Source organism: Spermophilus citellus (assembly GCF_964194105.1).
Source record: "Spermophilus citellus genome assembly, chromosome: 16".
NCBI lineage: Eukaryota > Metazoa > Chordata > Mammalia > Rodentia > Sciuridae > Spermophilus > Spermophilus citellus.
Genome location: NC_138196.1, coordinates 86,347,993 through 86,365,615, shown reverse-complemented (window position 1 = coordinate 86,365,615; position 17,623 = coordinate 86,347,993). Strand labels below are relative to the sequence as shown.

The following is a 17,623-nucleotide window of genomic DNA, read 5'->3' as shown; positions in this document are numbered from 1 at the left end:
GTTCCTAAATACCAAGAGCATCAATCGCTCCTTAATAATAGCTTGCTGCAGATCTGGAATTGCTTAGGCAGCTGTTTGCCTCTGAGCCTCCTTGCTCCTAGAGCCCTGGTCAAGGAGGTCTGCTGCAGAGTGGGCTTCAGAGCTGCCCTCTGAGCAGCTAGTTACCCAACCCAAACCAGCAGGACCATGCTGGCCCTTCCCTGGAGTTCAGGGTTCTTCTCTCAAAAGTGGCCTCGATTTTGTCTTTTCTCCTGAAATTATTGTGGTTATGTTGGAACTCAGAATATATTTGTAAAAATATTTAACAATGAATAACTTTAAAAAAATCCACAACTTCCAGGAGCTTACCCACCAACCCTTCTCAGGCTAGACATGACGGTTAAACAGTGCCGCGTGAAGGGAAGCCCGCATCCCTGCAAGTCCTGTGCCATCGTGTTTCCTGCCCTCATGACTGTGGTGCCTGCTGAGGGCCCGGCACAGCCCTCGGCCCAACCCTTTGCAGCTTACTCTTGATACAGCGGAGGACAGACGGTGCAGTCCTGTCAGTTCTCCTATAATAAACACATCAGTGCTCCGAAGGAAGGGGTGCGTTCCATGAGTGTGTTTGACGGAGGGCCATGAGTTGAGGTCTTGGGATGAGATGGCGTGGCAAAGACCCTGCTGCAGGGAATGGCATGTTAGAGAAGGCCACCTTCTGTGATGACTCATGGTCACCAAGGACTGTGTCCTGAGAGAGCCATCAGTGGAAGTGGGGTCATTTTTTCCAGGAATAAGTCACAGTGTGTCTCTTCTACTGTGCACAGAGGAGTCGGGTCCTTGCACCCAGTAGAGAGAACACAACTAGTGGGTACGTCCTCAGAGCTGTCTGCAAAGTGTGACCTGCCATGGCCTGCCTCCACTGCTAAGGTCACGTCCCTCCCGTGAAACAGGTCAGACTCAGACTCTGCGTCTAGGCCCTCAAGTCTGGCTGGTTCCTCTCCACGTGAAGGCCTGTGGTGGGAGAGGTGAGATGTCTGCCGCAGAGCTGCCAGCAAAGTCAGTGCAGTGCTGGCCTAGCATGTAGGAGGCCCTGGGATGCCATGTGGGGCAGGCTTGGGTCACTTCTGCCTACCCTCAAACTAGTCGGGGTTCCCTGAGAAACAGCCAGGAGAGTGTGTGTGTGTGTGTGTGTGTGTGTGTGTGTGTGTGTAGATTCACTGAGTAGCCGGTTGAAGGAATTGACTCGTGGAACTGTGGAGGTGTAGGCCAGCAGGCAGGAGACCCAGGTGCTGTGGTTTGAAGGTGACGTGTTTCCACCTAAACTCAGGTTCCACCTCAGTCCCCAGTGAAGCAGTGCTGGGTTGGTGTGGCCTGAAGCCACTCAGGATGACTGCCTCACCTCGCAGTCCTGTTGCTGGAAGACTGCCCTTGTCTCTGCCTCTCCTGGGTGTGCCACTCACCCTTCACGTCCCACCATGGGTTGGAGCAGCTCGACACCCCTCAGATGCCCAGAAGGTATCAGTACCGTGTCCTTGGACTCCCGGCCTCCTGCACTGAGCCAGGGGGACCCCTTTCCTTTATAGCTTACCCCATCTTGGGTGCTGGGTCACAGCATCAGAAAGCTAATAATCCGGGAAGAGCAGAGGACGCAGAGGTCTCTCCTTGTCTGAGGCCTTCAGTTGACTGGAGGAGGCCCACCCTCAGGGAGGCCACCTGCTTTACTCAGAGTCCACTGATTTAAATGGAAGGAACAAGAACAAGAAAAAAAGCTCTCCACAGTGATATGTGGACCGTGTTTGACCTGGATACGGTGGCCTGCCTGACACTGACCACAGGAAACTGACCACATCACCCTTCTGTTCTGGGGAGAGAAACAGGTGGGGCACCTGGCCCTCCCAGACCTGGACACAGCTGGTGTGGCGGGTAGCCAGGTGAGGGGCTTGCCTGATCTTTGGGAGACCCTCTTTGCTCTCCCCTGACCTGAGGGGGCCCTCCCTCTCCCAGGAGATGCCTGGTGTTGGCAGCCAAGTGGTTTCTTGGCTGCCTCCTGCCCGGCACCTTGTGATCCTCGTGTCCTGTTTGGTCTGGCAGCGTGACAGCACCAGGGTTTCTGTGGACCTGCTGGGGTCCGTGAGCTGGACACAGCAGCACCAAGCTGGCTGGCTGTCTTTGCTGGGACATGCTCCAAGTCCACTGTGAGAAAGTCCTGGAAGCCTTGTGCACTGGAGGAGAGCAGAGTCCAGGGTCCTTTTTCTGACCATTCCTGAGGGACTGCTTCAGGTGTTTATGGCATCGTGGCAAAGGACCTCACTGCCCTGTTGGACTTAGGTTTTGCCTGCAGGCTGCTCCTTGACCAAGGTGGAGAGGCTGGGAAGAGAGTTTTATTTTCAAACCCAGTACAGCCTGGTTCCCTCTAACTCTAAGGAGCTCATGTGGCTTCCTGGGCAACCCAAAGCAAAACCCAACGGTATAGAGAGCAAAGACGGAGAACCAGGATCAAAGCGGACAGCTGGAGAGTCAGCTGAGCACAAGGAGGGTAGCAAGACAGGAAGAAAGGAACAAAGACCATGCAGATACTGAGCAATGGTAGGACTGAGTCCTTACCTGTGAAGAACTGAGGTCAGACGGGTGCAGAGATGGTGACTCACACCTGTAGACTCACGAGTCTGAGGCAGGAGGATTGCAAGTTAGAGGCCAGCCTGGGTAACTTAGAGTTCTACCTCCAAAAGGGCTGGGGATGTGGCTCAGTGGTAAAACAACCCTGGGTTCACTTCCCCGTGGGGGCGTGGAATGGCTGTATCTGCTGCCTCGGGGAGACACAGTGAGCCTTTGAAGACAGCCTGAGGTGAAGGGACAAGAGGGGTCTCCGTGCAGTAGAAGCCACAGAGGGGGTGGCTGTAATATCAGAGCAGACTAGAGAGAGGCTGCAAGCCCACATGCAGCTCTGGGTGGTGCGGGAGCAAAGGGTCAGCTCCTTAGCAGTGCAGCTTCCCTGCGGGTGGCTGGGCAGGCCCCCCCTGGGTGGGCTGGGCATGGGGGCCCTGCGCAGGCTAAGGCAGCAGGGACCGGAGGCCATGCCTTGCTGGGGTTCTTTCCTGTGCCCCATTCAAAGCAGAGCCGCGTTGGGACCTGTATTCTTGAGGCTCGGCTTGCTCCTTCCTGCCATCTTGCCACCCCTCTGCTGTGGTTTGACAAAGTGTGGTGCTCTCGTCCTCTGGGCAGGCCTCTCGTCCTCTCAGGACATTCACAGGTCTGTGGAAGTCCCTTTGTAGGAAAGCCTCCTAGCTAGGGCCAGTCCGTGACCCCTAGGGAGAAGGTGGCCATTGGCCAGGTGCAGAGCATCAGGAATGCTCTTCTGGTGGGGGTGGTCCTAAGGCTGGAGCCACTTCCAACCCTCCCCCCAGCATGGGCCCTCGGGAGCTGGTCAGGACTGGAGAGCCAGCTGTGCAGAGTCAGAGCCCCTCCTGGTCTTGCTGTCTCACAACTGTCCCAGTCACAGGGCTGAAGTTTCGGCCCTGGAGGGACCTCAGGAGGGACATGCTGCCCGTGACACCTCTCTCTAGGCCCTGCACTTCTCACCTGAGGCTGCAGCTCCACCCTTGCTGTTTGGCATTGATGTCTTAAATGACATATTTGCCAAAGTTGGACCCTTGTTTTGCAAAAGAGCGTCTCTGAGCCTGAACTGTTCTCTCCCCCTATGTATATTGAAGCTATTGACTCCAAACTTTCATTTTAAGGGGAAACGTGGAATCAAAATCACTGTTGGCAAGTTTTACCTATAAACCATATTTATCCAGATGTCACAGATGTTAAAAGAGTTTGCAGAACAGGAAATGGTGGCCCAGCTTGCTCCGGTTCAGTCTGGGGCATGACTGGAGACAAATGGGCTTCCACCCTGGAGCCCGCCCAGCAGGAACACGGGGCAGGACACTTCTAGTTCACAGGTCTTGATTCTGGTTCAGAAGTAGTGGCAGAAGTATCCACAGTGACAGATCACCCTCAGTCATCAGCCTCCTCACTCCTCCCTGGAGAGGGCAGACCACCAGGCCTGGGCGAGGCGCCTCCCGTTTCTCCTCCGCCAGGCCCCAGGCCCCAGGCCCCAGGCCCCAGCATCCAGGCGGCAAGTGCAGCTCTAGCTTCACCCACATGGAATCAGTGTTCCAGCACCTGAAAATCAGAACTCGCAGCTGCTGAGATTCTAGAGAGGAGAGACGTGCAAGATCACAGCCACCGTTGGGTTGGGTTCAACTAGAATGCCACGGGTCCTGATCAGTGCCTCTTCTAAGTTTATGGCCACTGGGTACAAATTGAAAACGGGGTAGGATGCCCTCTCCCACCTCTTTGATCTGTTTGGTTAGGATTTGAGAGTCCCTCATTCAGTATTCTCACAAACGGGCAGCACAATTGTCAAAAAGAACTGGTGCTGACTGTTCAGGTGTGGCAGACCCCAGACAGCTGTCAGCTGGCTGTCATTTGTCATGAGAGCTAACTCTTACTCTTAGAAACCCCAGGATGCAGGAAGCACCTTCCTGCCCCCTTCCTCTTCGTATCCGACCCTAGACTCCTGCCTGCCTCTCCTTCTTTCCTGGTTTTCACTTCCTTAAAAGACACTGGTATTTTCTGTGTTTAGAATGCATGTAAATGGCATTGTATGGTAACTTTCTGCAAATAAACCTTCAGAAATTAAGATTCATGCTTTTGAGATGGACTTGGATGGACACAGGGAGATCCAGTTTTACATTTTCAGAGTTTAGTGATGATGTGTACTCAGTAGTCAAGCAGTCCTCTGTGTTTGTACCAAAGGACTCGGAGGAATCTTGGTAAAACCTGGCTGAGCCCTCGGATCCCAGCCCCACTGTCCTAGATTCATGTCTCCAAGCCATGGCTGACTTCCCATGTTTAAATGACAGAGTCCGGCTCCCCATGACTCCAGCCAGCCCCCAGTCCTCCCAGCCAGACTCAGCGTGGACCCAGGCTTCTTTCCACACTGTCTGTCTTGCTCTTCTCTCAGTTTTCCATGTGTTTCACATCCCAGAGGAGACTCACGGGCCCTGAGCAGGAGCCAGGGACACAAGCCCTTGCTTGTGTCCTGCCAAGGCCCTCACCTGGTTTGAAATCCATTAGAATTAGGCTGAGCTCCATGGGGCTGGGACTCCTTGCCACTGTGCAGGCACCCAGCCCTGTCTGCAAACTGCAGCTGCTCCCCACCTCTCTGCAGTGAGTACTGGTCATTTACCAGGGTTGAGGAGTGGGTGGGTATCTGAGTAGACGATTGGACTAGCTCCAGGATCCTGAGCCTGATGGCAGGGGATTTGCAGCACGCTGAAGTCAAGCTGACCTAGACATTGCTTGGAACTGGATCTCAGCTAGAAACCTGACAGGTTTACAATGGTACACCTTTCTCCAGGGTCTCAGTGGTTCTGGGGGTGATCTTCATATTCATGCTGCACGTCCAGCTGAATAGATAATTCTGTAATCTGGGCCTCCAGGAACAGCAAGTGCTTCCAGTTTCACAAAACAGTTTCACAGTTTGGGTCCTGATCTCACTTGCAGAAACCCAGAGCACGATTTGCATTCATCTGATGTGGAGACTCTTGAATGAGTCCGTCCTTCTTTCAGTACTTCAGTCTGACTCAAGGGATTCAGCCATGCCGTAGCAGAAGCAGGTTGGCAGAGTTGTTCTCTTAAGTCTTGCTATAAGTGGAGTCTGGGTGCCCACTCCCCTGCCTGCGAGGGTGGGTCCCGTGGGTGGGTCCCACCCACTGTAAAGGTTGTCTTTCCAGTTGGGAAGCCCAGCACTCTATCTCAGAACTCTCCAGCTCAAAACATTCCTGATGGATGGAAGTGGCAGATGGCCAAGTCTGTCCAGCAACTTCCATGACCTGGGTGTCCAACTAGACGGGAGTAAATTTAACATCTCTAGGAGTGCTTCAATCCCTGCAAATAGCTATGCCCTAGACCACCATCCCTGTGAACCCAGGTCAGAGCTCCCGTCCCCAAGGCTGAGACCAGGCTTCTTCTGGCCTGCAGGAGGGAGCCCTGCTAGCTCCCCTGGGCCAGCAGTCTCAGGTGTCTCTGAAGCCACCTGCTGCACATACCAGAGGAGGAGCAAGGGGCCAGTATCAGCTCTGTTCCTGTTGTCTTGCTAATGGTGCTTGGGTCTTTTAGGGACAGGTACTTGATAGTGATCCTTGAGCATTTTCTCATCTGTTGAATCAGCAGTGATTCTTCCTCCTGTGCTGTGTGTGTGGTTGTGGGGCTGGGTGGGCCACTGCTGTGAGTGCCGGCAGAGTCCAGGGGCCACCGGTGCTCTCACCCTGCCAGAGGGAGCCTTTGTGATTTGGGGATTTGTGGTTCTTGGTGGGGACGCTTCTTTGTGCTTGTGAAGGTTCACGGAGCAGAAGCCAGCCTGTATGGGGCTCCTTATCAACACCCCATTCAATCCTAAACACTGGGCAAGGGAGGGATCTAATTTTTTTTTTTTGGTAGTTGTAGATGGACAGATGCCTTTGTTTATTTTTATGTGGTGCTAAGGATGGAGCCTTGCCTCACACAAGCTCAGCAAGCGCCCTGCTACTGTAGCAAGTGCCAGGCCCCAGCCTGAGGAGGGTTTTGAGCTCAGAATTGTTCAGGTTTCCAGGGACAGGGATCCTCTCATGCTCACTGCAGCCAGCCACGGAGCCACCAGCTCAGACCCAGAAGCTGCGTGGAGCTGCCTTTGGGCAGGACCCATTCCGGCTCCTCTCTCAGATGTTGTGCTCTGTTGAGCTCCTTCTCTTCTGCTGGTGATGGGCTTTCCTGGGAGTCCGGCCGCTGGCTCTGGCCCGGAGGAGTGCGTGTCCACTACCGTGTCTGTGCACAGGCTACTGGGACTGGCTGGGCCCCTGGGTATTTACTAGGATGGGGCTTTTCCCTCAGGGAGCAGAACTGGGAGCTTCCGTTTCCACATTGGAGTCGAGGTGACCACTGGTCGTGGTGATTGCCTCAGGTCTCAGCTGTAGGCTGAGGGACCTTGGGACCTGGGCTTGCGGTGCCCAGGGGACACTAGACACACAGAGACTTCTGGAGCTCTGTGGCTGTGGGCTGACTCGGTCCTCATCACACCTCGAGGAGGCCAGATGTTCCAGACGAGGGACACGCACGGTGGGTGCTTTAGTTGAGGAGCGTCTCACTTTAATGCCTGTGTTCTCAGAGATGCTGGGAGCAGCGTGTTTTTCCAGACACCTGAGTTCTTGGTCTGTTCTCCACACCAGGTGAGCCCTCGGCTTGCACTGAAGGAGGACCTGGGGAAGACCACCTCAGCACCTGCAGGGGAAGTGACCCCTGCCCTAGAGAGAACGGCGACTGCCCAGTTGAAAAGGAGCGTCACTGACCTGTCGCCAGTGCCGCCCACAGGTGCACACAGGACAGGTGAGATGAAGGTAGGACTCCCCGGGGGAGGGACACACTTGGCAGCCAGAGGTGGGAGCCATGACGGTTCTCAGGCTGGTGATGGCGTGTGCCTCAGGAGCAGGACCTAGGACTCACAGGTTCGTGTGAGAACAGAAGCAAGAGAAAGAGCCCCTGTCCAGTCCTCATCCCTATCGCCAGGTTTTCAGTCCGTCATGCATTTCGACTCCCCCATCTTTTATGGGTGCAGTGTGGTTGTAGGCATGATGGGATCTGTTCTGACGTGTTCAGACGTGCACACAACATAGCAGTCTCATTGGCCAGCATCCCTCATTTTAAAGACGGTCTGTGCCTGAAAATATACATTTTTGAACATGGCAGCAGTGTGCATTTGCTTGAGAAGACACCAAAACTCAGTGACGCAGATGATGGCACCTGCCTTGACCCCGCATCCAGAGACTCCCACCTTGGAACCACTTTTGGTGAGATGTATTTCAGAAGCCGTCTCTGCGCACGCGGTGCCTCAGAACCCTCTTCATGCCTGTCTGGCTGCCGCCTGAGCTGGGTTTCCTCTCCCTGCTCTTCCCTCTCCCCTCCCCTCCTCGATGCCTCTCAGATCCCACTCTGCTAGGGATGAGCCTTACGGCAGCCCTCCCTGTGTGATCTCCCTCTCAGGTGAAGGGCGACCCCGTCAGCACTGGTAGGCTGCAGGGAGGAGCGTGGGCTCAGAGAACCACCTTCTCCTGGCTGCAGGAGTCACCAGGCAGAAGGCTCTCACTGCCAACACCGACGCCCCATGCACAGCCTGCCACCACGTGGTCCCCGCCCTGAGCGCCTGCAGCAGGCGAGACTGGCAAGTGAGAGGAGCAGGTGCCCCGGACCTCACCTTCCAGCCTGAGCAGGGGGGCTTTAAGAGCACCGTCCACACTGAAGCGTTTCTCCAGGGAGTTCTCAATAATGTACTCCTCCCAGTGAAGTCCCGCCAGACTTGACCCCGTCACCCCAGAAACCCTTCGGAGACACACTGGAGGCGTGCCACAGGGCTCAGGCACTGCTGCAGCAGGCATCACCTGAGCCATTCCCCTCTGCATGGGGGCTGGCAAGCCGCTGCCGGGTAGCGTGTTGGGAGGGTTAGGACGTGGCTCTGTGCCACTCAGGAGGCCTGTGCCGGGCAAGGGGAGCATCGGTTACTTATTAGTGCCCATGCACGGTCAGGAAGATCACTGTCCGTGCAGTCTTAAAGTGTCCTTCATAAAAACAACTTACAGGATGTCAGTCCACTCTGGTGGAAGAGACCCAACCCCTGCCACCTGACGTCAGGGACTTACTGCTGACCTGTGGTGGTGCCATTTCTGTGCTGCACAGAGAAACCTGCCCAGGGTGGGGCTGGGTTTTCTTTCCTGGGTGGATCCTCGCTGCTGGGCTGTTGGATGTCCCACAGACCCTCAGGGCAGTGGGTCAGGTCTCAGGTCCTCAGAGTCAGCAGGCTGCCTTACTTTTAGAGCAAGTGGTGTGCACTCCTCAGTGAAAACAGGCTCCGTGGGGAGTGCTCCCCGGCAGCTCTGGAATGTGCAGCCAGTGCACGTTTCAAGGTCCTCCCAAACTGTGCTGTGGCCTGAGCAGGTGGGAACTGGGCGGGAGTGAGGACTCACTTGGGTCTCCCTCAGCACTGCTGGGCAGGCCCCCTCCCACCGTGGTCAGGTGTGCCAGAGACTCTGCCCCCATTTAATTTGGCCTAAGGAGGCCATGACCCTGAAGAACGATAATTGCATGAACAGCTGCAGGCAAATCGGTACATTCTGTACTGAGATCCCGAGTCCCTGGTGAGTCTCTGAGACCAGGTTTTCTTTACTTCTTGTATTTTCTCTCTTAATTAACCTTTCAATTTGCTGGCTTTTAACTGGGTAAATTCTGGTGTTGGGGAAGGCCTACGGTGGGCGTGGCAAGGTGGTATTCCTCAGGAGCCTGGGGTGGCAGAGGCGGGCACGGTGTGGAAGATGTCAGCAGCCCAGGCCACAGAAGTTCACATGAGCTTCCTATGTCCCTTATAACCAAAGAATTAATTCCCTGTGACTGAGAGGAAGCTTCTTCATAGCAACTGGCATAATGAAATTTTATATTTAATTTTGAATAAGCTAACATCCACATTAAATGTGCACATAGGGAAGTAATTTTGTATTTTTAATTCCTATGAATAGTGAAGAAACTTCAAAATATTTTTGTTCAGGCATGTACAAGGTCCAGAGAAAGTCATGTTCTCCAGGGGAGAATGCTGTGTAAATCATGTCTAGTTGAGACTCGTACGACCTCCTACTTCCAATGCAGAAGGAAACTTTTGTTCCTCATCCCCATCCCTGGAAGCCCTCTCAGCCAGAGCCCGTGTGAGAGTCTGGCCCCAGGATTGTGACACATTCTAGGAGTGGTGCTCAGGGACTTTCCTGCAGTTCCACCCTCCACAGGAGCAGCTGGGGTTCCTGTCCTGTGCACAGAAGCCTCCCGGAGGGACTGATTCAGAGCCAGCCTGTGTGTGTGTGTGTGTGTTGGGGGAGGAGGGTCCCAGCCTCTAGTCCAGAGAGATTTGATGCTAAGGGTCTTAGCAGGGTTGCTGCTGAGGTCTCAGAGGACTTTTTTTTTTTTTTTAAACATCTCTGTTGTAAAAGGCTTGAAATCTTACATTGCCCCTTAAGTTAAATAAGAAACATGGTGAATTTCAAGGATGAAGCACAGCTTAGAATTGCAGGACTAGCCGGCTTCCTGTGCGTGGCCAAGCAGGAAGAGCAGTGTGCAGGTCAGACAGCTCAGGCCACCTTCCCTGGGAGAAGCCTGTGGAGCTCATCACCTCCTCCCAGGGCTGGTAAGTGAGCTGACTCTGCCCATCTACCTCAAGGGAAAATCCCAGCATTGGGTCACCCCCCAAAAAAGAAGGATTGTTTAACAGCCTCTGCCTTCTTCGTCCCTTCGTGTGGGGCAGGATGCCGGATGCCGCTGGCTCTTTGCAAGGCTCTGGGAGACCACGTCAGTCAGGTGCCCCCCACGCTGGGGAAGCGGCTTTCGGTAGTGCAGCTCTGGCCCTGGTACAGGGGCAGCAGAGGCCAGCATCTCAGCCCTCAGGACAATCAGCACAGGCCTCAAGGTGTCTACAGTGGTGTGTCCAGCACCAGCTTCATGGAGGGTGGAGGCGGGCCCCATCGGCTGGGTGGCTGTGCCATGCCTCTGTGGGCCACAGTGGGACTGCCCACCCTTGCCTGGGCCAGCTCACACTGCCAGCCCTGCTGTGGGACAGGGGAGGTCCAGTGGAGTGAGCACAGTTCAGGAGGCCATTTAGTGACACTGGGTTGGAGGACATGCAAGCAGCTGTGGCAAGCCCAGCAGTCCTGCCTTCCAGACACCTGAGCTCTGCCTTTCTGGGTGAGTGGGAGTAAGAGCCACTTCCATTCCTAGAAAAAAATGACATTCATTTTCCAAAGTCTGTGGTCTTCTGTATTTGCAGAAGCAGTGTTTAAAAAGCCAGTGAGTACAGCCAGCTCGGATTCTGTGTCAGACACTGATGTTCACATCCACTTCTGAGCGGGGCAGGCAATTGTGTCCTCATTTTGACCTGTGTCACCTTGGATGACTCAGCTGGAGTCCCCCTGGAGCCGTTGGGGGCCTCACATGCTCCTGATCTTCACGGTCTGCAGCTTGACCTCATGCTTATTGCTGTGGCCAGCGATCTCTTCACCCCCTGGACAGAGCACTGCTGGATGGTGGGTGGGAGGCTGGGCTGGGCTGGGCTGAGTCATGGCCCAACCAACACAGCAGCCTGTCCCTCAGCATCCCCTGTGACCACACAGCGGGACAGGGCTTGAGGTTACTCCTGGACTTCCCCAACACTGTATTTCCCAGGAATTCCACAACAGTGTGTGCAGCGTGCCAGAAGGTGATTGGGAAAGCTATCTGGCAGAGGGAGGGGGACGGCATGAATTCCCAGCGGGAAGACCTTCCATTTCTGAGAATAAGGAGAAGGCCGTTCCAGGGACAACTAGCAGGAGGAGCGGGCCTGCAGGTGTGCACCCTTCCCCCAGGGTTTACGGGGACTGGCAGTGGCCTTCTGTGTGATAAGCAAACATCAGGACCTGCTGAGGGAAGGTGACTTCTAATTGCTCTCCCATTTGAGAGGTCAGTAAGCATTCTGTATCATGGAGAGATGCCAGGCTCGCTGTGTACGCTTTCCTTGTGCACATCCTTGAGGAAGCTACCGTCCCACTTGCCTCTCCCCTAGGTCAAGCCGCCTCCGGGCAGGTGGGAGACTCCCCAAGGCTCTTCCAGTTTGGGGGAGACACTGTGTGACACTATCCTACACCCCTCTGCAGGGCACATGGGCCCTCCCATGCTGGTCTTTGCTTCCGTTAGCCGTCTGTGCCATGGCTCCTCTGAGGGTTTTCAGAGATGAGATTCCAAGAATGACCAGGTCAGGCTGGGGCTGGGGCTCAGTGGTAGAGCACTTGCCTGGCATGTGTGAGGCACAGGGTGGATCCTCAACACTGAATACATAAATAAAGGTATTGTGTCCCTCTACAACTAAAAAAAATGAGAAAACAAAAAGAGTGATGAGTGCAAGCAGATGTAGGCACTGGACTCCCTGGGGTCCTCAGTGTGGCCGACCTCAGAAAGGTTCCCTAACACTTTCAACAAGTATTTGTTGTCACTGAGTCGGAATAGGTGACTGAAAAGGAATGAGAGAGGCTGTCGACACTGATAAAATGACAGCCCGGCCGTGCTCTCTCAGTGAAAGACTCCATGACTCTGCATACATTCAGTCAGGATGAAAAGGTGGGATGGTTCACACGGGGCTGCTTTTGACCTATGGAACCAACAGCTTCATTCAGCTGGACCCATTAGACCTAAGACCAGGTCTGGTAATGCCGTTCTTGAGCTGGTTCCCCAACATGATGCCTCTTCTTCATTCCTAGATAATATTCTGCACATCCCATTCACCAAGTTCCAGCAGTGAGAAGTCACATGTCCGGAGCACCACAACCAAAGCTGTAATCAGAAACCTGGGGAGGGACTGCGGTAGAGCCCAGTGACAGAACAGGCTCACCCCACGATGCAAATTCAAATCTCCTTTTTCTCCCGTCAACAGGAACAGAGTGTGAATGGTCTGGAAGCACCGGATGACAGACAAGGGAAGCTGAAAGCAAGGTCTCCCACGTGCACAGTAACCTTTCCTGACACCCACCTGGCAGGTGCGGATGTGGACTTGACAGAGCCTTGAGGCCAGGACATAGACCGCACCCTCCAGCTGACCTTTGGGTGTAACGACAAGTGGGAGTCAAAAAGAAGGATCCGGTCTGTACCTACAGTGGGACTAAAAACAAGGTCCTTAAGGTCGGGGCCCTTCTGTCTGAGGCAGCAGCTTTGTGATACAGTGCTCCTGTGGGGACACTGGGGGTCAGACACACGTGACAGACCAGTCCCACAGACAAAGCCACATCAGCCAGCGCTGCAGCCTCAGGTCTGTCCGGTGCGTGGACTAAAGCATCACAGTCCCGGCCACGCTGCTGGCCGGTTCCTCTCCACCTGAGCAAATCCCCGGCCAGCGCTGACCCCCCCCCCCCCCCCCGCCCCGTTCAAAAGTTCAGCGAGTGCTGGGCACGCCCTCCTTGCAGGGGAGGAGAGGGGAAGGGCAGGAAGGGAGCAGTGTGCACAGGGGGAAAACTGTGGACATAGTGAAATCTGATCGCGTGCCAGAAAAGCGTGTGAAGCTAGTGACCCCTGAACAACGCCTGGCCACGACCAGGCATGTGCGGCCACTGAGCGTGCGGGCAGCGGCAAAGCACAGACCGCCATGGAGAATTCTGTGGCCCCCTGCGTCCTTTACCCAGGGGACCGCGGCGTCAGCGGGACGGAGCCTGGGGCTCCGGGAGAGGGCAGCCTGCAGCCGCCAGCCACCGGCGAGGGCGCGGCGTCCCCCACGCAGACACCCTGCAGTCTCCGCGCGTCCCTGTGCTTCAGCTCCGGGGACGACTCTCCGCCGCAGTCTCGCGCTGCCGCCGCGGAGGGCGCGGCGGCTTCCTCGCCCTCGCACCGCAGCGGCCAGCGCGTGGTGGAGACGCAGTGGGAGGTCAGCAGCGCGGGCGCCGCGTCGCCGGAGGAGCTAGTGTCCCCGGAAGAGCCCGTGTCTCCGGAGGAGCGCGCGCGCCCCGAGGATCCCGTGTCCCCGGAAGAGCCCTCGTCCCGCCAGGAGCGCGCGCGCCCTGCGGAGTCTCTGTCCCTGGTGGAGTCTGAGTCCCAGGAAGAGCTCCGAGAACCCGCGCCTGTGCCCCCCGGGGTCGGGACCGCGCACGGAGAGCCCGACCTGGTTATCGAGGTGTCCGGCCGGCGGCTGCGGGCGCACAAGACGGTGCTGGCGGCGCGCAGCGACTACTTTCGCGCGCGCGCGTCTCGGGACGTGCTGCGGGTGCAGGGCGTGAGCTTCGCGGCGCTGCAGCTGCTGCTGGCCGACGCCTACAGCGGCCGGATGGCGGGCGTGCGGCCCGACAACGTGGCTGAAGTGGTGGCTGGCGCGCGCCGCCTGCAGCTGCCTGGCGCCGCGCAGCGCGCCACCGACGCCGTAGGGCCGCAGCTGAACTTGGCGAACTGCTACGAAGTGCTGAGCACCGCCAAGCGGCAGCGGCTCTCGGAGCTGCGCGACGCCGTCTACCGCTTCATGAGCGACCACTACCTGGAAGTGCTGCGCGAGCCCGCTGTGTTCGGGCGCCTGTCGGGCGCCGAGCGCGACTTGCTGCTGCGCCGCCGTCTACGCGCCGGCCGCGCCCGCCTGCTGGCCGCCGCGCTCGGGCCAGCCGGGGAGCGCTCGGGCAGCCGCCCGCAGAGCCCGTCAGGGGACGCGGACGCGCGCGGCGACGCGGCCGTCTACTGCTACCAGGAGGCGGCCGGCGAGTGGCGCGAGCTGACGCGGCTACCCGAGGGCGCGCCGGCGCGCGGCTGCGGCCTGTGCGTGCTCTACAACTACCTCTTCGTGGCCGGCGGCGTGGCGCCCGCGGGCCCTGACGGTCGCGCGCGCCCGTCCGACCAGGTCTTCTGCTACAACCCGGCCACCAACAGCTGGAGCACCGTGCGGCCGCTGCGTCAGGCGCGCTCGCAGCTGCAGCTGCTGGCGCTGGACGGCCACCTGTACGCCGTGGGCGGCGAGTGCCTGCTCAGCGTGGAGCGCTATGACCCGCGTGCCGACCGCTGGACCGCGGTGGCCCCGCTGCCACGGGGCGCCTTCGCCGTGGCGCATGAGGCCACCACCTGCAATGGCGAGATCTACGTGTCGGGGGGCTCCCTCTTCTACCGCCTGCTCAAGTACGACCCTCGACGCGACGAGTGGCAGGAGTGCCCGTGCAGCAGCAGCCGCGAGCGCTCAGCCGACATGGTGGCCCTGAATGGCTTCATCTACCGCTTCGACCTATGCGGGGCTCGAGGTGAAGCTCAGGCGGCGGCCGTTCCCGGCGGCGGGGTGAGCGTCTTCCGCTACCACTGTCTAGCCAAACAGTGGAGCCAGTGCGCCCCGCACCTGCGGCCTCCGGGCGCCCCAGCTGGCCTGCAGCCCTTCCGCTGCGCCGCCCTGGACGGCACAATCTACTGCGTGAGCCGAGCGGGCACCTGGCGCTTCGTGCCCTCGCAGGATGGTGAGCCCGGCGGCGACGCAGGCGCCGGCGGCAGCTTCGAGCCAGAGCCACTGGGAGCCCCCCTGGACATCCGGGGCACACTCTTCCCATTTGTGCTCAACCTGCCTGAGAAGCCGGACCGGGGGGAGCAGGGCGCGGCCTAGGGCAGGCCGGGATCACTGGGCATCTCCCTTGGGCAGCTGTGGGACCAAAGGGGTGGCCCCAAGGGCTGCAGTTCCCAGTGGGTAGGGGGCAGAGGAGAGGAGGAAGAGAGCGGTGGGGTGGGTTGCTGCTCACTGCACCAGGTATACGCTTTGAGGATAGAGGCTTTGGGGCCCTGAGGCGTTTTTCCGGTGCCATTCTCAGCGCTTCTCAGTTCTGGATTCTTTTTTGCTTCATTTTGCTTAGTGGGTGGATGGCATAAGATGTAAGACGTGCGCAGATGGCTTTAAGATGAGATGCAGGATACCTAGGGGAAGAGAGGGGGGTCAACAGATGGGTCCTCAGGTGCAGCTGCCGCCCTGGGGGTGCAGGAGGGTGAATATAAGGTGCAGCTCTCTCGGGGAGCTGAGCACAGAGGAGGCGATTAGAGGTGCTGGAAAGGGTTCCCTCCTGGCCAGGCCACAGAGGGAGTCCTAAAGTAGGCCGGCGCCAGCTCTTAGTGCAGCTGAAGAGAGAAGTCACCCTTCTGTTTTGTTTTGGGCCTGAGGTTAAAGCCATAGCTGATAAGTAAAGCTTTCTGTGATTTAGTTAAAAAGCTCGTGTCACCATGTGCTGCAGTGGTGGTGGGCTCAGCTGTAGAGTGACTTAACCTTTAATTACCAATGGGATTTCTAGGCCCTGGGGCACTGCAAGTGTTTCCTCTGCCAATCATGGACACATCCCTGGGGTCCCCACAAGCCAGAGCAGTGAGGCCATTGAGTGGAGGGGCCTGGAGTCCTTGGTGGCATGGTGACGATTCACTGTGACTTGATTTTTGATCTTTGGTGATGAAATGTCACCTGGCAGCACATGGAATCAGGAAAGTTCACTGAGAAGGTACTTGTCTGTTTTGAAAGGACCCTGTGACAGCCAGTCTTCTCATTCCTGTCACCTTCTAGAAGGAGCCAAGAGGGACACTTCCTAAAAAAGAGGGTTAGAATCATTTTTGACAGTTCTAAAAATGAATGATACAGGCACATTTTAAACCCATTACCTAATGTTTTAAATGTGTATCATGTAATTCTGATGAGGGATATTAATTTTTACCAACATCATTCTAAGAAAACAAGGCAGAGTGACATGTCATAAGGAATATAACAAGGGAAAATGTCATGTATTTTTAATGTAGTTCAGCAAGTGACGTTTATCTCATTGTGAATTCCAAAATACCTGAATAGAATGGAAGTGAAACTCACTACTTTGAGAACGTACAAAGATATAAAAGAAATCAGTTGATTTCCCCTCATTTGTTAGGTCAGTTTACTTTTCAGAAATGCTGGCCAGGACTTCCTGTCCATTAGTAGTTCAAGGGTAGAATTCACGCTCATGAACAGGCAAACTGGTTTGGATTGCAAATCCAATTCATCTTACTGTAATAGGACAAGTGCACAACTTTCTGGAACATACCTAGATGAAACCACGAAGACCTTGACATGACTTCCTTATTAACCAGTGGTGGGATAGTGGGACGTAGGCGGTGCTTTTTAGAGTCTTTGGTTGTGAAAGTCTTGGTTAAGTGTGTTTAGAAATGGTCAGCATGAAACTCATGCATGAGGGGAGTGGGATTCACAGTGGCAGTTGGAGTGTGTTCTGGTGGTGTGCATGCTGGCTTCTGAGTGTGCATGAACCAAGAATATGTCTTGGAAACTTGGCCAATCATTTTGGGAAAGAAAGAGAGACTTACTATTGCCTGATTTTATTGGCCTTTTATAGGAGTATACTCGAGAAATACTTAACAGCAAAAAGGAACAGGTAGTGTTTTTTGAAGAAATGTACATTGTATATGGTAGTACATACTCTCTAGAATGTTATTACTAATGCTAAAAGTTTTAATATGAAAAGGGTCCAGGCTAATACTTTCATCCCTTAAATATCAAATTCATAAAACAACCAGCATTGTGATTCTGCTTGACAAGTCACTCCTGGGACGTCCAGTCTTGAGTTGGACCTCCGGAGTGACGGCGCTCCAGAGAGAGGGTAGGAGTGCTGGGTGTCGAGTGGCATCCCCCGGTGCCCCGGGGAGTGAGCTGTTCTTGTTTGGCTTAGTGGCAGAGTGCCTGTGGGAACTGGTGGCAGGTCCCCGAGGTGGAGGGAACGACTACTTCCTTAGTAGTAAACGGACCCTGGCCAACCCATGTTGGACCATCACATGAGAACAAAGGCCGGAGGCCCTGACACCTGGAGAGCACCAGGCTGCTTGCCTTTGTGGGGCCGGGCCCTTCGGTGTGCAGCAAGGCTAGCACCCATCAAAGACCCCAAAGCCACGCCCTTTGAGGACATCGCTGAGACTTGCCCCCAGGCCTGAGGCCTGAGGAGGGTCCGGTTGCCTTCCGTCAGGTGTCTAAGTCTGCGTCCCACGCAGTTGAGGAAGGTAGTTGGGGTGAACAATTGCTGGTCACTGGGGCGTGGGAAGAGGT

General features: G+C 56.0%; 1 protein-coding gene across 2 annotated transcripts; it reads left to right on the top strand.

Moving 5' to 3' along the window:
* Nucleotides 1–7,774: 7,774 nt before the first annotated feature.
* On the top strand, nt 7,775–15,498 carry KBTBD11 (kelch repeat and BTB domain containing 11). 2 transcript variants are annotated; one of them, XM_081268989.1, is made up of 2 exons: nt 7,775–7,850; nt 12,494–15,498. In XM_081268989.1, the coding sequence occupies exon 2, from the start codon at nt 13,199–13,201 to the stop codon at nt 15,167–15,169; it is 1,971 nt and encodes a 656-aa protein (XP_081125115.1). In that variant the 5' UTR covers nt 7,775–7,850; nt 12,494–13,198; the 3' UTR covers nt 15,170–15,498. The 2 variants fall into 2 exon arrangements, with proteins under 2 accessions (XP_081125115.1, XP_081125116.1); XM_081268990.1 differs by lacking the exon at nt 7,775–7,850 and adding an exon at nt 8,413–9,191.
* Nucleotides 15,499–17,623: the final 2,125 nt, after the last annotated feature.